General features: G+C 40.6%; 1 protein-coding gene across 11 annotated transcripts in view; it reads left to right on the top strand.

Moving 5' to 3' along the window:
- Positions 1 to 21,357, top strand: part of dock4b (dedicator of cytokinesis 4b) — a 200,803-nt gene that overhangs the window by 158,472 nt on the left and 20,974 nt on the right. For 8 of the 11 annotated variants that reach the window (XM_074697800.1, XM_074697796.1, XM_074697795.1 and 5 more), the window contains 7 exons: positions 3,311 to 3,477; positions 8,394 to 8,480; positions 11,085 to 11,261; positions 15,606 to 15,689; positions 18,102 to 18,221; positions 18,574 to 18,695; positions 19,556 to 19,676. In XM_074697800.1, coding sequence (XP_074553901.1) covers positions 3,311 to 3,477; positions 8,394 to 8,480; positions 11,085 to 11,261; positions 15,606 to 15,689; positions 18,102 to 18,221; positions 18,574 to 18,695; positions 19,556 to 19,676 — 878 coding nt within the window. The remainder of the gene's footprint in view (positions 1 to 3,310; positions 3,478 to 8,393; positions 8,481 to 11,084; positions 11,262 to 15,605; positions 15,690 to 18,101; positions 18,222 to 18,573; positions 18,696 to 19,555; positions 19,677 to 21,357) is intronic. The other 3 variants (XM_074697793.1, XM_074697798.1, XM_074697797.1) reach the window with 1 other exon arrangement.

Raw genomic sequence — 21,357 nt, 5'->3', positions numbered from 1 at the left:
AACTCAAAGAAAGGTATGAAGTTAATAAAAGTGTCCTCTTACTTGCTGTAAAAAGACAAAAGTCGGTAAGATGATAAAAATGTCGACCATCATCTGTGGAGCTGTAGTTTTATCCATAAATTGTGCAAAAAGCTTGAAATTCTGCACAGTATTAGAAATTTTTATTCAATATTTGAACAATTTTTCGACAGGCGGGAAAAAGACGTGCTCGCTGGGTTAGTTCAGCAGGAATCAAAGCTTTTGTTTAACTCCAGGATCTGGATGTAGTACTTTCTAACTGAACCAGAACCTCAGGTTGAATCTCTTTCTGTCAGGAGGGCCTGAAGCAGCTTAACTCTGGACTTTTTAGCTGGTCATGAATCAGACTGCAGTTCATATCGATGCCTCTACATAAGCTCCAAAAGCAAACAGCACCGTGAGGACAAAGATGAGCTGAGTTATTTTTAATGTTTGAAACTGATGCTGCAGGGTAGGCGTCAGATAAGGTGATAAATGTGACCATGCAGCCCCTAAAATCAGCTGTTTTTACACAAGAGAGACTGACTGCAGACCTCGTCCTCTGCTGTCAGTCCTGAAAATGTTGCAAGTTATTATGGTTGGACCAGAAACAGAGAGAAAACATTAAGTAACTACTCTGTAGAAAAGTTTAAAACACCATATTAACATGCTATTTTTAATCCTAATTTGCTTAGAATAAAGAATGATGAAATAATAATCATGCTTTAGCTTTTATTTGTTTTCATTTAAGCTTCATCAGCAATTGCTTTTTGTTCATTTCTTTTTTTAAATACATTTTACACTGAAAAATACTGAAATGCTAAACTGAAAGTGACTTCCTGATTTTGTTTTTAAACATACATCTGCTGCTTGTTCTTCTCCCTGGAATCCAAGTCAAGTCTAGTCTGGTCAAGAAGTTCAAACACACATCTTCCTGGAGTAATCTTGACCATGTTATTTTGTACGTCAACAGAGTTAGTCAAACTGTCCTAGGAATGACCTGACGTAGGAATCAGGCTTCCGCTTCCTGCAGACGACAGACTTTGGTTATGCGCCTTTCCAAAGAGCTGGCCTTGGTCTTGACCAGCAAACGTGGCACAAACCCCCTTCTGTCTGGAAAGATTTGGATAACTTTTCCCATAATCCATGAGTTACGCGGTGCTGTCTCATCCACAATAAGTACAATATCCACAACCACAAAGTTGTGTTTGGTGCTGGTCCACTTCTGACGTTCCTGCAACTGTGGTAGATACTCCTTGGTCCATCGCTTCCAAAACAAGTGGGACATGTACTGAACCTGCCTCCAGCGTCGACGAGCATAGGTGTCACTGCTTTGGAATTCCCCTGGTGGCAGGGAAGGGGTGGTTTTCAACAGCAAGAGATGATTGGGGGTTGAAGCTTCAAGATCATTATGATCGGGCGAGGCCTTGGTGATTGGTTGACCATTAACAATGGCTTCTTTCTCACAGAGAGCAGTGTGAAGCCCCTCCTCATCAAGGGTTTGCACCCTAAAATGGAATTCGAGATCTAGCAACATAAGCTTTGCAAAATTTATCAATAATAAACCAGGATTGGAAAGAGATTTTATTTTAAAATTATTCATCTTATTTTCCGCCTGATGGTAGAGGTTTAGTTCTGCAGGATAGGGGCATGAGAGGTGAGGTCTGAAGCCAGACCCTCTTCCTTTTTCATCATTTTCCAGAGAAAAACTTCTCATCAAAGGCTCTTTAAAGCCTGGTAGTGAGCACAGTGACACCTGTGGCCAGAATTGGTAGTGTTTTCTAGGACAAAGACTCCTATGCTATGTCCCAAATTTGTACCTCTGCACCTGCTCTTACTATTTTAAGTGCATATGTGTGTTGACACTAATAGTATGGAAAGATGCAGTGCCCTTTAATTTCTCAGCTGGTGCACTCAAAATGTATAAAAAGTTGAATGTGGAATGCCCAACACTTTTACACTCATTGGTCACCACATTGTCAATGTAGAGGGAGGGGCAGGAACAGATCAAACGATGGTTGATGGATGTAATCGATCAAAAGCAGATGAACAGCTGTGAACGGCTGTGAAGTGCGATAGTGTCGGCAAAGAAACTTTCCACGGAAACTGACAACTAGCATTTTGAAATAATCAGTTTTGGCTCTGATGATCTCAAATATAATTAAAAGTGAGTTTTTCAGTTGTAAATTCCAGAAACTGCACAACAAGTTTTGGAGCATTATTAGCACAGGCCTTCTGCTTCGTCCACAGGGGGCGCCAACATCGATGCAAATCAAACATTCCTCACCAGAACTTTAATTACTACAACGCTTTTTGGAAGATTGGCTTTCACTCCTTAAAATCATTGGGTCTGGTCTCTCTCCCTCAAACACAGGGAGGATTACCTGAGATGAAAACAGAAGCCTTAGCTGAATCATAAACGATAGATGCAGTGATTCAGGAGAGGGGTTTCTTTTCATACATCAGCAGACGTTACCACCTCGTCTCCACAGTACCTCAGACCTCAGAGGAAACACGATGCTCCACAGAAGCTCCTGGGACTCAAAGTCTCTCCTTCTGGCTGCAAATTCATCCTAATGTCTCCGCTGTTGTTGGTGGGAATGTGATCTGAATCCTCTTTCATGTGATATGATGAGCGCTCTCCAGCATGACAGGGGCGGCAACGGTCTGACTAAATTACCGCACTTCCTGTGTTATTCCCTCGTATCGCTAATCAATGGAGCCGTCCTCACCCATCTGTGTTTCCATGATGCAAACATTCATGCATATGAATGCGTGTACAGTAGCTGTGTGAATGCTGATGAAGCTGAGGAAGGGAAGTGAGTGAGAACGCTTCTTTATCCTCCTCCTCCTCCTCCTGGGCTCACTGTGACAAGTCCTGTTTTGTTGTTTTCTGATGAAAGACTTTCTGTTTTCTCTCTGCCTCTGTGCTCTTCTTTTGTGGTTGGAGTGCATTGATTGTGCATGAGAGGAAGTGTGTGTGTGTTGTTTTCAGAATGTGTTCGAGTAGTGAGTAGTATGAGGAGGTGAAAGACTGGTACTCCGATAAGACGTAGAGAAACTGCTGCTTTTGCAACCGTTTGTTATCTTGTTGTGTAGGGTTAGTGTCACCCTAGCATCTTGTTGTGTATCCTTCATTTGATGAGTGTGGTTTATCAAAAGGACGCCAGGAAAAGCAGCAAACCTCAAACCAGCCTTGTTGGTTTCTCCTGTTCTTCCAGGTCAGAGAGGATCTCCTCTCTGTTTTAGTGCTTTCTCTTGTCTCTCCTCTGTCTCTCTGTCGTGCTCTTTCCTTAACTTCCGGTGCTTCCAGACCTGCAGATCTACGCTGTAACACCCATCCCAGAGAGCCAGGATGTGCTGCAGAGAGACGGAGTGCCTGACAACATCAAAAGCTTCTACAAGTTCAATCACATCTGGAGGTTCAGATACGACCGGCCGTTTCACAAGGGCACCAAGGACAAGGAGAACGAGTTCAAGGTACGGGAGGAGAAAAGGAGTGAATTACAAAACACCAACACACACAGAGAAGACAGCCTGTGTTTATTTATAAAAAATCTGCATTCATCTGTGCATATTTTGGATTATTTATTTACGGTTATTCCAGTAAACCACAGAGTAACAGCTTCATCATGTGGAAGGTGTGCGTCGTTGAATTCATCCTGATCTCTGTATCACTAATTGATTCTGATATACTGACACTGAGAAAGTATCTCCATATCCTGTTTTCAAAAAGTGAACACCACATGTTTTAAGTAGTGCTGTCAGGCGATTAAAAAAATTAATCTAATTAATTACAGGATTTGTAATTAATTAATCTAATTAATCTCATTTTAATCTCATATCTGCTTAAGGTCCCAAAACAAAGATTTTGAATTCCAGGACATTAAAATTACATTAAAAGACATTAAAAAAAATCAAAATAAGGTGGGGATATATACAACACATTTTTAGGTACCCTGATGCTTAAGGAACACATGAAAAAAGCGTTGTGGTTCTACCTTTACAAAATCTACACAGTCCTGCACCTAAGATAAGCTGATTTGATTTTCAGGCAGTTTTTTTTTGCTTCAGTCACATTTTTACTTACTGTGGACTCATTTTCACTGCAATATGAACTTCTATACTTCTATGAGGTCAGGAGAACCAGTGCCAAAGGCCAAAAGCTGTGAGGAACAAAACACTTTATTCAAGTCTTGGATCAAAGAAAAGTGAAGTATTTTCAGTTTTACATGCTCTGAACACACAAACTGTTGCCCATTGGTGCAGAGCAGCCCCAAGCTGAAACATGACGCAAGGTAGATGGAAGGACATTTTCTAAGAATTCTTTAGATTTAAATACAGAACATATATCGATCATTCAGAGTTTGTATAAAGCAGTAAAAGGTGTAGAATTGTCTGTTTTTTACAGAATTGAGCCAGAGCAAACGGTTGATTTTCTGCAGAATTTCAAAAACACATGTGAATTAACGGGATGTGGATGGCAGTCTGACAAAAATCACTCTTTTCCCCTGGTTTAAAGCATGTTGCTCACGTCAAGTGTCAAGTGTGTACATTCATGGACCGTCGGAAATTTGATAATATGACGAGAACACCACGTTTTTACTGCTTTTGAATAGGACAGACGGTTTGTAAATCAAATAGGTGCGTGATCCCCCGTGGGTTTGGGATCCAGATTAATCTGTGTTAATTTTGACAACACGTTAATTTGCGATGTAATTAATTAATCTAATTAACGCATTAAAATGACAGCCCTAGTTTTTAACTATCAGAACTCTTTATTCTTCATGTCACAGACTTACTGTTTGGAAAGTTGTGGGTCTGCAGCTGGTTCCTCTCTGCTCTGAAGTGGGCGGAGCGTGTGTTGTTGTGAAGGCAGACAGCAAGTCATTGTTATTGAAGTCTGTCGACTGAGCTATGCTCAGTCTGTTTTCGGTCAGGCTAAGCTGTTTATGTGCATCTTAACACGTTAGCTGCCAGCCATTTTCAGAGCATCTTGAACGATTTTCAAGACCCAAATAATATTTTCTCTGACTATGTAAACACCAAAACTACCTAAGAAGAGTCGACTCTCTTCTTTTATCTGTTACTTCCTGTTTTTGATTTTTAAAAAAAGAAAAAAAAATCATAGAAAACATACTTTTTTAGATCACACTCATTTAGGGCCATCCATCCTTTGATCCTCTCCATGATCACCGTCGTCTTTTCTCACAACTGTACCGCTCTTTCTCTCTGAACTACCACGACACATCCTCAGTTGGAGCGTGAGCTGCCTGAACTTTTCTGACTTGCCGCATCTCGCTATGCCCCGTCATCTCACATCCTCTCCTCATATTCATCATGATCTCTCATCCAAAGAGCTCAACTCTCTCACCCACAGTAGATTATGAGCCTGATATAAATTAACAAATTCTTCCAGACACTGCCTCCCCTTGCTGAAAAAACATATTCCACTTTGATAGATGCAGTAAACAGTTGTCATCAAACGGACATCTATTGACATCAGTGGCAGTGAATGAGTTAATTACCAGATCTGGTGCTGACCAGATCACAGTCTTATTCCTGAGCTGCATGCAAATATACTGATGAGTCAAAAGCCACGTTTACATGGAGCCAAATATTCTGAATAGAATCGGGTTAGAAGCTCAAATGGAATGAAAATGCTCCATATAAACACCTCATTCCGAATAAACAGGCCGAATCCGAATGGAATTTTATTCCGATGCACAGGGGTAGAATTATCCTTTTCCCATTCCGATTAAAAGCAAAATCCTGTCATGTAAACGGTGAATCGGAAAGTTGTCAGGCTGGGTTCTGTCTGCGCATGCTCTGTCCTGACGTAAACAAGCAGTGACGTATGACGTTTACTCACATGGAAACATGGCGGCTTCCAAACAGAGCACACAGCACTGGTCTGCGTCGGAAAGTTTGTTTTTGATACAAACTCTCAAAGAACTAGACATTGTCGCACGCTTAGACGGTAGGAAAACAAGAAATACTGAACTATTTAAATAAGTCCACGAAAAATATGGCACATGTAAACACCAGATCAGAATAGATCACTTGACATGTAAACAGTTCACCTGATAGCTTCAATCGGAATGATTATAATACGAATGAGAAAAAAGTCTGCATGTAAACGTGGCTAAAGACATGGCTTCAAGTTCCAGCCTTCACTTGTGAACCAGTTGCCACTTGTGGAAAAAGCCAGTGCACGGAGCGAAATTAGACATTACTTCACTTATGAAGCTGACAGTCAGGCCAGCTTCATAAACCAATAGAAGTTTCAAAACCTGTCTGTAAGGTTTGGTACCGACACACACAGACCAAGAGAGGAAACACTACGAACATGACGAAGCACCTCACCTTTTAGCGTCCTCACCTCCACAAAAAGCTGAGAGAGCAAGTGTGACAGATTCAAACGACGTGCCCTAACACAAAATCCAAATGAGTGTCAGTTACTTTGAGACAATCAAACTTGAGACAATGCAGTCCTGAGTCACGGAGCTGCGTGGTGTTGACACAGTTCAAATAAGTGATATGTGGTTGCATCGTCAGTCTTTGTCTCGTGCTGCTCTCCAAGTTCCTGAAAGCGAGTGAAAGTTGAACCAAGGAATAAGCTTTATCTGTTTGGCATTTCATGTCACTTTGGTTGTTTTTCTTCCTCTGTGCTACGTCCACTATCGTAGCCGCTCAGGATCGCTCCTCCTGATGTAACCACGCTTACTTCCTGCCTAAAAACATCCCAATACAACCAGGACATCAACATCCAGGCAGAGGAGGGGGTTGAGGCAGACACAGACACTGACACACATGGATAGAGGCCCAGAGGGGAAGATTTAACAGGATTAATCCTGTAAGAGTTGACGTTTTGATTTTTAAAGAAAATCCTGCAGACTCCACCTTTAAATACCACAGATAGATTTTTAAAGTATTCATGATAAAAGTGAGCTTTTTTAGCGTCTCATCACGCAATTTGGGCTGAAACTATGCACTGATGGAGTCTGGCAGGGTTATTTGATTATTTTACCTGCTCATTACTACACAATGATATGTTTGTGTCATATTTTTAATACCGTGACAACTCTAGTACACACTCCAAACACGCACACACACACCGGATAGACTCAGTTCATAAATATTCAGATTCAAGATGTAGTACACACACATTATCCATGCCATCCATTCATCACGGCTCCATCAAACCTATCTGGACAAATCTGGCCCTGATCCCCCTCATTTCCATCTGAGCTGAGTGTCTCTGGCTTCAGGTGGGAGTTCTCTGGATGATAAACCTGTGCACGGTGACGAAGGGACGGGGCAGCCAGGATGTGATGTGATCAGTCATAATAAAGTCAGAGAGAAAGCTGCTCCAAAATTCAACAAAGTTCCCATCTACTGGGTAAAAAATAGCTCTCACAAAGGTCAAGACTTTCATTTTCCTCAGATCTTTCTTTTCAGCTTCCTGCTCTTAAACTGTAATACATGTTTTTTTTTTTCAAAGAGCTGTTCAGGTGGGTTTTTCTCTGCCTTAAAGAGCAGGAAATCAATAAAGGGCAGCGAGGTTTTGTAGTGTGTCGGAAGACCCCGCTTCAACCTAAGGACACCAGATCGATAATGCATGTCAGGACTCATCTGCTCTGCTGGAGTGTCCTTGAGCAAGACTATCAGCTCTAAAGTGAGCTTGAAATAAATTAAACTATGTTGTTTGGGTATGTTTGATCCTCACATGGCCTGCTGGGTAATGAAACATGTCTTTATCAAGGTGAAAAGTCTGAAGATGTAACTTTCTGAGTTGACAGGCTAGCATGTAGCATGTAGCACAAATCTTAAAACAAACAAAATAATTAAAAAGATTTATTTTAAAATCAAAAAATAGGAATTTTAAGTGACTAACTTTCACAGAACGTTGAGTAAAGTTTTATTTCCCTTGAACAATCAAAATTAAAATGTAACACACACACACACACTCTCAAAAAAAGCAGTTTTAATTTTATTTCCAGCGCTAGCATAGCTGTGGGCGCTTCACTGCTCTCTGAATCTATTATGTTAATAACCTCCAGTGAATGCTGGAGTTTCCACACTTTATGTGCTGTCAGTGTGACCTTGTGGGATGTTGGCATATTGACAAGCTCACCAGCTGACATGGTAAGTGCTGGAACATGAATGATGATCGCAGATATAAGAAATGACATCTGACCTACACCTACAAGTGGCTGCTTTGGCAGTAGGTGCACTCGTCGTGTTTTCATCCAAAGCCATGATGCGTTAATTAAATTGTGCACCATCTGTTAGAGATGAAGTGTATACGTGCATCCGGCAGAAGCAGCTATGGATTTTTTTAAAGTGTGTTCAGCAATCAGCAAACACTCACGGATTGATGTTTGTTCGTGCAGAGCCTGTGGGTGGAGAGGACAACCCTGACTTTGGTGCAGAGTCTTCCAGGCATCTCCCGCTGGTTTGAAGTGGAGAAGAGAGAGCTGGTGAGTGTGACTGATGAAATAAGCATGAAGACGTACCTGCAGCACACACACACATGCACACACTCACAACCTCTCACACTCCTGCCTCATGAGGAACACTGTAATACACTTTTATTTCACAGGTTGCAATTTAGTCCTGCAATCCAATACCAAAGTATTGATCTGGGTCATTACTGGGAACAACACAGACCTGGGTCATGGCTTCAGGGTGTTTCGATGCATTTTGTTTCCTTTGAAGTCGTGCTAAACATCAAATAGCTTTGATGATCAATTTTAAAAAGATGAATTGGACAAATTTAACAGATTGCTGTCATATTTGAGTCCATTGCTTTCACATAAACCTCCTCTAAACCTCCCATTGTTGGATCTCCTCGTTGAGTGGGAGGAATTCAAATGCTGTTTGTCCAGCATATGCAAAACACAACACAGAGTCTGTCATCTTTAGTCAAAGCACATATTCTTCAGCACATGGCTGCTGAGTGTGGTGTGAAATTGTGGATTTTAAAACCCACTGTTATTCTGCTATGGCTTTGCAGCGCAATAGCGTATAAAACACAGACCTGGCAAAAGCTCCATTAGGAGGAGGATTAAGCTTTGAGCAGGGGAGGAAGAAAGGAGAGGGGAGGAGAAGAATCCTCTTTGTGCATCTTCGAGTTGGAACCAAAATACTAATTATTTCAGTGTTTTACAAAAAATACTGTGCATGTTTTGTACATTTTTGCCACATTTAGTGGAGAGAAGGAGCAATATTCCAAATTCAAAAATAAAATTGAACATTTAATCACAGATTTAGCATTTTCCAACACTCTGCTGGGCATGTTTTGTGAACAAGCTGCAGATATTTACTTAAAAGATGGGAACACAGTCATCATTTTTGCGGCTCATTTTTCTGCTTCCACAAAGTGGCTGAAAATTAGTCTTTGGTGGTAGACAATTAAAATTAAAACACTGAATAAAGAAATAAAAAGAGTCCTCCAGAGTTTGGATTTTTTTCTTCAATAAAGTTGTGCAACCTGCAAGTGCTAAAAAGCAGCTTTGTTTTAGCCCCTAGTGGGTGCCCACCCCGCAAAACTGCAGGATACCACACTTCCCACAGTGCATTTTTTTACAACAAAAAAAAAGAAAAAGAAAAGAACAAAAAACTGTGCATTTTTGTACAATTTTGCCACATTAAGTGGAGAGAAGGAGCAATATTCCAAATTAAAAAATAAGATTGAACATTTAATCACAGATTTAGCATTTTCCAACACTCTGCTGGGCATGTTTTGTGAACAAGCTGCCGATATTTACTCAAAAGATGGGAACACAGGCATCATGTCTGCAGCTCATTTTTCGGCTTCCACAAAGCGGCTGAAAATGAGTCTTTGGTGGGAGATGATTAAAATTACAACACCAGGAAATTAATAGAATCCTCCAGAACAGCCTGCAGTCTGCAGCCTGCGGTCTCCTTTTAGCTTTAAAAAGATATTATTAAAATAAAGATTTTTTTATTTTTCTTACAGAGGGTAGTAATGATTAAAGACACTGACACTAAATGACATGACACATCAATATTTTGTTCACAGTGATACAGTGATTGTGATACAGCTTGACAGCAGTCTTTTTTAAATTTAAAGTGTGCGCTCATTTTCAAAATTACAAAAAAAAAAAACAACCATTTAAAAAAGAAAAACATTAGCAGATTTTTTTTGATGATTTTTGTAAAAAAAATTAAAATTTTTGAAACCACAAAAATGAAGATTGGGAAAGTTCCTAAAACTTTTGCTAAACCTTAGTTTTTTTTTTATTTGCATTTTCTTGGAATTTAATTTCTTTTTTGAAATTTTTGGAATTGCTGCAAATTTTTCTTCATTTAGGTTTTAATTCTTGCATATTTTAATTTTTTTTTTGTTTTTTTTGCAAGTTTTTTGACATTTTAACATTTTTTGAAATGTTTGCAATTTTTCTGAAAGTCAAAAATATCTTAAAATTGCTGCATTTTTTTCTAAATTTCTATTGTAATTCTTGCACATTTTTGGAATTTCACATTTTTTACATTTCTTTGCAAGTTCTTTCAAATTTGAAACATTTAAAAAGTTTTCCAGATCTTTCCACATGAGACATCACATACAAGTTTATAAATTTATAGCAAAAATAAAAACTTCTTGTGTAGAATACCATTTCCTCAATTTTAACAACGCATCGAATTTTTTACACTTTAAAGTTTTGATTGTGAAGATAAAGTCGATTTTGTGGCTCTGGAATGACTTTAATCCAGGTGAGCTAAGGCAGAATGGCTTCTATGAAAGCAAAGGTTGCAGGCCCCTGCTTTAGAGTTTGGATTGTTTCTTCAATAAAGTTGTGCAACCTGCAAGTGTAAAAAAAAGTTTTTTAGCCCCCAGTGGGTGCTAGCCCCAAAACTGCAGGATACTACATGTCCCATAGTGCACCTCTTACTCTATTTTGCTCCCATTGTACCCCAGAGCAATTCTAGCTTCTTCAAACTCCATCCTCCCACCCCCTAACTTCAACTTCCAGTGCTCAAACTTTAAAGAGCTCCCCACAGAGCCACAGAAGAAACGGCCCCTTAAAGTCTCCTAATTTCTCTCTGTCTCTCCGTCCCAGGTGGAGGTGAGCCCGCTGGAGAACGCCATCGAGGTGATCGAGAACAAGAACCTGCAGCTCCGCACATTGATCACACAGTGTCAGAGCCGGCAGATGCAGAACATCAACCCCCTCACCATGTGCCTCAACGGGGTCATCGACGCCGCCGTGAACGGGGGGCTGGCCCGCTACCAAGAGGTACGCACCGATAGATGGAAGGAGGCCGGGTTTTTAGGGAGCAGTGCAGGCAGCAGTGAGAAGCAATGACATATAGATTTCCTAATGATGCATGAAGGTGGGTGAGAGCAGGGGGAGAGATGTATGGACAGGGGAGCGTTTTGCAGAGGGAGGAGCGCAGGAACAGATGGATGGATGTCTGAACGGCCGGGTGAAGGTTTGACGGATAATACGGATGGATTGGATGGATAGATGAGCACGGAGAGGAAAAATGAAATGGAGAGGTTATGAAGGAATGGGTAAATGGATGGAGGGTTGGGTCAGAGGATGGAAGGATGAATGCGATGGGGGTCAAAGACTGGCAGATAGAGGAGTGGGAGAGAAGATTATAGAGGCTAATAATGGCTGAATGAATGAGAGGGGAGTGTTTATGCAGCTGCTGGAGGTGCTCTGACACACACACACACACACACACACACAGATTGAAGGAGGATCTCCTGCATCTAAAAGCTCCTCTTACAGTTGCAGGATAACTAGCTGAAGGCTCGACAGAATTAAGCGACGTCTACGAATGTACTCAAGAAAAATGGTTTTACCCTCAACAACCAGAATGGACTCACTGACTCGCTCTGTGTCGCATAGCAACAGGAGCGCTTGTGTGTACTCACGTGTGTGTGCATGCGTGCGTGTGTGTGTGTGTGTGTGTGTGCAGGGGAATACACTGCCACTGCATTCATGTAAGGGTTTATTGGGTTTGTGCAGGAGAGCGTGCCTCTGTGTGGAAGTGGACTATTAAGGTTGGAGGTATGGCGAGGAGGCGAGGGTCGCTCGAGTGCTTTCTACCTTTACTGCCATTATTTCGCTGAAAGCATAGGTAATGTTTTTCAGCTCCAGGAAGCAGAGCTGACCTCCTCTATACTGTCAGTATGTTTGTATGTTCTCTTCATGTTTCCCCCTTTCCACATATCCATAGTTATATGACCAGTGATGCTGGCTTTATGACGACAGCTCACATGTAATCAAGCGGTCAGCGACACAAACACAAACAACAATGGAGAGAGGAGAGATGTGGGTTTTCTAGCTGGAAACACAGTCACTGTTTGGAGTTTGTGTCAGCTAAAGATGACAGAATGAAGGTTTGTTGTACACTGTGCTGAAAGTTTTCTTAAGATCATTCACTGAAGCATTCATGAAGCTGGGACACTTTGTTATTCACCTGCAGATTATTAATATTGTGAAGGACACAGGTAGCGCTCTGCGTGGACATAACTGTCTTCTGAGTCCACCCTCAGCAGCTCAACAACCCTGAGCCATGCTCAAAGACACAAAGTCTTTTTGTCATCAGGAGGTCATGTCAGTGTAAATAACTAAATGTGCAGATTTTGTCTTTTGAAGGTTGAACTTTTGATCAGCTGATGAATGGCCTAAAGGAGTTTTAAAAAACAATCTCTATTTTTTTTTCTCATTTTTTTGAGTCTTGGAACCAAACGAGGCATTCAGCCACTGAATGTTAAATACTGAAAAAAACACCATTAATTTCATGGCATTGAATATTTTTGCTATAAAAAACATGTTTCTGGATTTATTTGTCCTGAATTCACCTACTAAAAAATTTTTTAAAAAAATCCAATCCAATAAGACCATCATTTGTTTAAAGTAGATCTTTTGTGTACCTTTTTTGATTTATTTTATATTCCCTCTTAAGAGGGCTTTAAGTGTCTTTTAGGTTTATGTGTGTTTTTGTATGTCCAAAGTTCCTGCTCTACTTTTGCTGTATTTAAAAAATGGTTGTATGAATTTTTCACTGAATGCCTTTTTTATCCTTACATGCTTTTTTACAGCTTACCTAGTGTGGGATTTTTTGTTATTATTATTATTATTATTTTGCTGTTGAATACTATAGTTTATTGACAGATGGATAATTGAGAAGCATTTTTATCTATTGTATGGACCTCAAAAATAATAGTAATAATAATAATAATAATGATAATAATAATAATAATAATAATAATAATAATAATAATAATAATAATAATAATAATAATAATAATAATAATAATAATAATAATAAAGAATCGTGAAAAAAAAATCCAATCCAAAAAAATGTACTTTTTAAAAATTCAGGTTTCATAACTTAACAATAAAACGATTCTGGTCACTCAAATTCAATTTGTCAAATCTAGTTCTATATCCAACTCATCAAAATTCAGATTCGAAAATTCAAATTCAAATGTCAGATCACAACATCTAGGCTACAGGACACAAAAAAGAGACATTTTGCGTTGAAAATAATGTAAAACAGGGTCGTTATAATCAATCAAGGTGTTGATGGAAGGGTGTGTGAATTTATTGAGAATGTGAAGTTGTTACGAAGGCATGCCCATTACCAGAGCTGTCATCAGAACTACATTTGAACACAGATCTTGTGCTGAAAACTGTATTGATACAGAAATAAAAGCAGTCTTTCTTATTTTCATGTCAGAATGGTATATTGCCTTTTCTGTCCTGGGTTGCCCAGATTTTGCAATCTGAATTTTTCAACTTGAAATTTGAATCTAAATTTGGTGAGTTGAATCTACAACTGGATTTAAAAAACTGAATTTAGCTACCTGTTTTTTTTTGTTGTTGTTGTTATTGAGTTACGAAACTTGAATTTTTAATGAGTGTTTTTTTTTTTTTTAGATTTGAATTTTTAAAAATGTGAATTCAGGACAAATAAAATCACGTGCATGGTTTTCACATCAAAATAATTCAGTGCCATGAATTAAGTGTTTTTTTATGTATTTACATTAAGTGGCCGTTAAAATTCGAATATTTATGTCCCTTATTTGCTTCCATACTCTACTAACAACCTGCTAACCATCCACCAGTGCTGGATGTGAGTTCTTGTAATTTTGCCCCGCACCACAGATTTCCTTCAGGAGTCAACCTCACCAACACATGTACATCTACACTTTACGTCATCCATCCCGCCGGGGAGAAGGCGCCATAAATCTATTAATTTCCAGCAAAATCCCAGTCGACAGCTGTGGCGTTTTGCTCGGCTCCAAATGAAGGAGGAATTGTCATTATTAATATTCAGATTTATTGCTTTAGCGTGAACCCTCGAGGAGGAATGCTGTCTGATTTATGCCCCCCTCCCCCTCGCCGCTCCATCTCTAATTGGACTTTTTTTAATGATTAACTGAGCTTCTCCATGGCGAGTCTAATTCCCTGCTGCATGATGGGGAAATTCCATCATTCCAAGAAGATTATTGATTACTTTTGATATTTTTCCAGAAGGTTGGAATTCCATGCTTAAAGAAATTTTAATGACTCTTTGCACTCTTGCATAAAAAAGTGACTTTCAGAGCTTGAGAATGGGAATAGAATTAAACACAGTTTTATTTTTTCGGGGGAAGGATATCTTGTGCTCTCCTGATCTGAGGATGTTCGTCTGGAACAATCATATTTGTGTTTTTATCACGGATCCGTGTCATAATCACATCAGAGAGATTGATGTTTGAAGCTGCATCGAGCGTGAGTTGCTGTGTCTGTTTCTGTCTCTTTGGAGATAAACAGCTGAGTCCTTCAGAGGGGAACCCTGCTGAGTCTCTTTTTTGTGTGAAATCCCCCTTTACCTTTCTCGATTTTTGGTGTTTGGTGCGTGTTTCCCTCTGTGGCAGATTTGAAAACAGATTACGCGTAAGGCTTTTCATGGGCTCGCCGTCTTTGTGTACTCTGAGGCTGATTGAAAAGGATTTGCTATAATCTGCAGACACATCACAAGTGTTGATGGCGTTGTAAACGGCGCAGATCTGACATTAAATATACGGATGTGACAAGAGAAACGGTTTTCACCTTTCAGAGCTGACGGGGGCAGTTTTGCATGTGATGTTTGTCTTTTGAGTGGCGTTACTGAAGGAAAGTTGGCGCTTTGTGAGCTCTAATCTGGAGGTATGATGTTTTAAAGAGACATGATCTGTAACACACAGCAGCAGCTTGAATATATAGGCTTTAAAAAGAATCTGATTGGCCCTTTAATCAAAGGGAACTCGCTCCTCTGATTCCACTCACATCCATCTGTCTGAGTATTTTTCCTATTTTTATCCGCTGTGCACTTTTGTTCTGGTCCCTGAACTTGATATTAATGTCCCGGCCGGTCGTATTACTCTCAGCTTGTGCGGGATGTTGGGTCCCTGAGTTTGGTTATCATCTCAGTTTGTTCCTGAGTGTTATTTTAAGGGATTCAACAAAAAGCACGTGGACACTAATTCACTGTGTCAGCCCAGCGGGGGATTCAGGTAACACCGCAGTGCAGAAAGCCAACTGCTTCAAACTCCTGGTGTGTGTGTAACAGATGTTCTGCATTTTGCCTCCTCGCAGGCCTTTTTCGTGAAGGACTACATGATGAATCACCCCGAGGACGGAGAGAAGATCGGGCGACTGAGGGAGCTCATGTTCGAACAGGTTTGTAAAGAAAGGGACACTTTTAGCCCGAGTGTAGACCTGAAAATGTATCTTTAAATCAGTATATCTACATTATCTATTGAGGTGATCGCCTGACACGCCATCAAACAAAGCTGAGCTGCAGGAATGTCCGTGTCAGGAGTGGCAGGAGCAAGTCTTAAAGAGGGGGCTTCCTGCTTTCCACTTTACCCACAGAAACCAATTACAGCAAAGGGGGTTTGTGGAGCAGGGAGCCTTAAAGAGACAGCACCTTAAACAAAGTGTTTCAGACAGAGGCTGAAATAAGAGTTTTTCAAAACACTAGCAAGAGTAAAATCAGGATCTTTATGATCTGTAAATCATGTAAAGATACTACAGGGTCACCAGAGGGACAGAATAAAGCCTAAAAAAAGCAGAGATGACACATCTGCACTATTTATCCTTTCCTTACCATTTCCTGCAAAGATAAACAAAAACAAACAAATTAATTAATGAACAGCAAAACCAAAGAAAATATTTTTCCATTTTTCTTTTTCATTTACCAGAGCTCTTTGTACCTTAAAGATCTTTAACATGGGCAACAGATAAACCAACTGTAAGGCTAACAACATTTTCGTCCTCTGTTTAATCAACTTTCACATTCAGACCCAGTGAAACATCTTGTTATTAAGCCCTGAGCGCAGCGTGTTTAGAAACTGTACCTGGAGCCTGTTATTTTTAGGGCCCGATCCCCAAAAAACAGATAAATGCTCTCCTGAAACCCTAAGAATTATTTTGTGTTTCTTGTGAAGCTTTAACCCCAAAGTGCGTGTCTTCAGCTTGAGGTAAACTCAAACCCACTCAGCCACAAAACTCAGGCACTGAATGTTTTGTTATTAACTTTTTTATAATTCATTACTGAATATATATTAAATTTAATATATGGATTCAAGAATTGAAAATTGAGAATTTGCAACTTTGTTGCACTTGTTGCAATGACAAATAAAATTCTATTCTATTTTAGAAAAGAATCCTGAACTTTTTTTATTTTAAACCGCTGGTTTACCATCACTCAGACTATCCGAATGGTGTCACCCACTGCACAGAACAACATCCTAGGCAACGGGTGTCACCCAAAAACTAGTCAGCCAATGAGGAGACACTCCTTATAAAGCCCACCCACTCCCCAGGTTTGTGCCAAAAATTGCAATCAAAGTCAGGCAGCACAAATGAGAAAGATGAGAACCAGTGGCGAACTGGGACAGAATAACAGCCCGGGACTTTGACTTGCAACATCGGTAGATCGGTAGGCAAAAAAGTGACCTTTCACTGCCTCAGGAGGAATAAATGTCACATACAGTCTAACCACTACTTGGACTAAATTACATGAAACAATACTTTACCGCAGTAGTATTGCAAAATTCATTGTGTGGCGACATATTAGACCTGTGACAGGGATGAAACCAGTGTACCGCCCACCCCTAGGGGCGAGACTGTTCAACAGAGACCTGTGCTAATCCATTATGATCAACATGACACAAGCATTTGATAATGCAGGAAACAGAAGAGAATTGTACAGAATCATTTGGATGGATGTCCTGAAGAACTTGCACCTTGTTCAAAGAAATTAGAAACTGCTTTTTTGATGAGCACAAGTGACACCATGATGTGAAGACTGTACAAATAGTTTTGAGAATTTTAATTCTGATCTGAGAAATGAACCAAAGCGACTGAGAAAAACTGTACTTGACTTGACAGGATGCATTAAACACCCCACATTTCTGTGGTTTGTAAAATGTGAATACACATGGAGATGTTTACAGATGCAGGGAAATCTAATTTTCAGCCTTTGTCTTCTGCAGATTGTTTTTATTTATCGACCATCAAACACATTGGAACCAATATTTTATCAAACATGCCCTCCAGACTGTTCACTGGTCTGCCTCTCTTAGTTTTACTGCAATGATTAAATTCATTACCCTGATAAAAGGCATTATTTAATGTGTCTTGCTGTTTCAGTTATTGAATGCTAAACAAAACATATCATTTATTTGAGCTGGGATAAATATCATTAAACAGACGAGCTTGTAGATCAGTATTTGAATATAAATGACATTGCAGTGTGCACAGAGGACGTTAGGGGAGTAAAATCTGTCTCTTTGATTCAGTTTCTTCTTCTTCTTCCTTTTCCACTTCTTCTTTTTCTTTTTCTTCTACTTCTTCTTCTTCTTCTTCTTCTTCTTCTTCTTCTTCTTCTTCTTCTTCTTCTTCTTCTCCTTCTCCTTCTCCTTCTTCTTCTTCTTCTTCTTCTTCTTCTTCTTCTTCTTCTTCTTCTTCTTCTTCTTCTTCTTCTTCTTCTTCTCCTTCTTCTTCTTCTTCTTCTTCTTCTTCTCCTTCTCCTTCTCCTTCTTCTTCTTCTTCTTCTTCTTCTTCTTCTTCTTCTTGTCTCTGCAGGCTCACATCCTAGAGTACGGCCTCGCTGTGCATGAGAAGTTCGTCCCTCAGGACATGAGGCCTCTGCACAAGAAGCTGGTGGACCAGTTCCACCTGATGAAGTCCAGTCTGGGCATACAGGTACCTGGACCATGAGTTCCGGTGGGGGACGTATTTGTGAATCAGTGAGCGATTGAAACGTAAAGTTAAACAGAAGTTAATTTGCATCTATGGCAGAAGCAATCTCCTGTTAATGGTTTTTCTAAATTATCAAGCCCCCCCTCGTACGTCTCACTCTGAGACAACACAAACCCACCGCTGTGTTTAGACTTCCCACTGAATGACCCCCGTTGGCCCGTGGAAGAGAAAAGCCATGCCTCATTGAACACGCTTCCTTCATCTGCATTTGTGTGCATTTTATTTACGCGCCTCCTGCTGGCACTGAGAAGCGTTTAATCATGCACACTACCTCTCCTCCAATTTAAAACCCCAGGAGTTTCCTGCTTATGTGCGCGCAAGCCCAGTGCACTTCACCAACGGGAGCCCGCGAACGTGCAGGAACTCGGTGCCAAACATCATCAGCCCTGACGCCGGCAGAGGGGTTACCAGGCGGAGGTAATCATCTCTCATGTCTTCCTCTTTCTTAACATTTGATTAAAAATGTGAAAAGTGCCCAAAAAGCTCCGTTCCTCCACTCTGAGACTTGTGCTGTCTCATCCTCATTTGCTTTCTCTGGATGCTGTGCCCTTCACTGCGGGCCTCTCCCTTCATCTCCCCTCCTCTTTTTTTAGCGTCTCATGTCCCCACCTCACCTCGAACACCACGCTCTTTGCTTCTGCTCTCCTCCTCCTTCCTTTCCTTCTTCCCTCCCGTGTGGCTCCATCTGGGCATACAGAAAGCGGAGGAGGCTGGCTGGCTGGCTGGCTGGCACCCACAGGGATATTTTTGTGCGGCCACCAGACGGGCTGTGTGTTTGTGTGTGTGAAGGTGTGTGTGTGTTTTGATGTGTTCAGTGACCCTGCCACTCTGTCTACCTGTGACATTCTGCCTCCACAGTGTGCTCCCAGGGGGCACGGCCACACGGAAAGACACACACAAACACACACACACATCACCTCAATCTCCTTGTGACATTTTGCGTTTTACTTACTGAGTTTAGATTTATGAAACCGGGTTACATCTATTTCATGTCGTTTTTCTTAAAGTCTCCTTTTTAACCCTTTTGTGTTGTTATCTAACCTTTCTTCCAAACTTTTACCTCTTTTGATGAAATGCTGTGATTGCTGCACTGATAATCTCCTCCAAATCTGACATTTTCCATTCCCGTTTGTCTTTTTTTCTGCTTCTGTCGGACTCCCGCTGGATTCTTTTGGTGAGTGAAACCCCTGAGAGCAAAAGAAAGACAAAGAATCACCTTCCTCTCTTCAACCCGAGCCATCACGATCATCTCTCTGTGTTTTTCCTCTCCCCCTCAGACTCGTCAGCTACCCCGCAGTGAACCGCTACTCCTCATCCTCCCTGTCATCTCAGGCCTCCAATGAAGTCAGTAATATCACAGGGCAGTCCGAGAGTTCGGATGAAGTTTTCAACATGCAGGTAATCTTCCTCTCTGTCCGTCCTCACACTCATACAGAGCACACCAGCGATTCACAGCAGCCGTCCCCGTCCGTGGTGAAACGTCTTACTCTCTGCCCTCCTCTGCTTGCTCAGAGCTCGGTCCAGCCAAGCAAATTGGCTTGATTATATCAAATAAAGACACAATGCTTTGTGCCGACCGTCCAGGGAGCTTGCTGGAGTTGGGCAGTAATCTAAACTCAATTGGGCCAATTCAGAAAGCTGCTGAAAACTCCTGGCAAGCTGTCTGCAGCACCTGGCAGGCCTGGAGGAGCAAAAACAGGAAGGAGAGGATGCTGTCGGGGAATCTGACTGAGCCCATCAGGATGTTTTACTTTGACTTCATAGCTTTGACTCTTTAGATCAAACACCAGCCACTGACTGAGGATCAGTTTCATCACAGACCACAAGTCACTCCAAAGAGTTAACACTTTAACTCCTGGAGAATTGATTTTCTCAGCAGCAGATGGCAACTGTAAATACTGACAAAGGTGTTATATGTTTCCACTTCAAAGCTGCTGCTGAGCCAAACTAAGCTACAGGAAAATTAACCTCTACAGGATAACACATCACCATTTTAGAGAAGAAATCAGGAAATTGAAACAACTTAACTTTGATTCAAAACTAATGTTTAAAATTAGAAAATGATGTTGAAAGATGTCCTTACAACGTCTCTTTGCACAGTGGGCTCACTGGCTCCTGTGTAGATGTCTACTTGACGTCCAAGTGAGGTCATGGTTAGTCGTCCAGTTATTGGACCCACTTTGAACGTTGTGTAGATGTCTAGAATTGGTCTTGGACCAACAGATATGATGTAGACTTGACCTGCATGTCCATCAGATGTCTAATCCTTATTGGGAATGTTGACATGTTCTTTCTGTACTTATAAACACTACACTCAATACAGTTTGCATTTACTCTTAAAAAAAAAACTGAGCTTGAAGATGTATCCTGTACATAAAACCTGGTCTGATGGGTCTGAATCTGGTTTTAACTGCAAAACAGTTTTCTTTTAAACAATTTCTGGTGACTACCTTAAGCTCCTATCCTCTGTTAAGATGTCTGTTGCAGAATATGTCATGCTACAGAAGAAGAGTCCAGTTTAAATAATAAGGGCAAACCATTAAAAAATGAAAATATTGTTATGGTCTTCTTTTTCTATCTGGGAAAAAGTCACACTTCAAACTTCCTTTCCTCAGGATATGAAAATTTAAGTCAGAAACCGGACCTTGAATTCTGAATTTAATCCCATAATTCTTAGAGAAAAAAAGTCCGCAGAGTAACACCACTCCGCTGCGCGTGGTGGTGTTCCAACTCCACGTCGTGCCTTAGAACGGTCTAACGCACACTTCTAAGTTGTTTAATCCTTACTTATGAGTTATTCATCGAGGTCCTGGGGCACTGCTGCAGTGCTTGTTTCACAAAGCAGCTTTTATATTACTGATTTTGTTATTGAGGTCTTCTACTGTGTGCTTGGAAACACCACACTCATTTACTCTGTCCAAGATCGCCAAACTTTCTCTTTCTCTTTGTTTACCTGATTGGCTCACTGATAACAGCTGTTCATGTGTTCTTGTTATAAAATCTCAATTTCTCTGGCTAAAAATGTTTTTCTTGATCTTCTCTCAGTCACACTGTTACTGCTCACCAAGTGTATTGCTGT

This window comes from Halichoeres trimaculatus, unplaced genomic scaffold (genome assembly GCF_033239565.1).
Source record: "Halichoeres trimaculatus isolate MK-OKI-2021-1 unplaced genomic scaffold, fHalTri1.1 fHalTri1_scaffold_21, whole genome shotgun sequence".
Taxonomy (NCBI): domain Eukaryota; kingdom Metazoa; phylum Chordata; class Actinopteri; order Labriformes; family Labridae; genus Halichoeres; species Halichoeres trimaculatus.
Note: the sequence above shows the minus strand (reverse complement) of the source record. Positions and strands in the feature narration are given on the sequence as shown.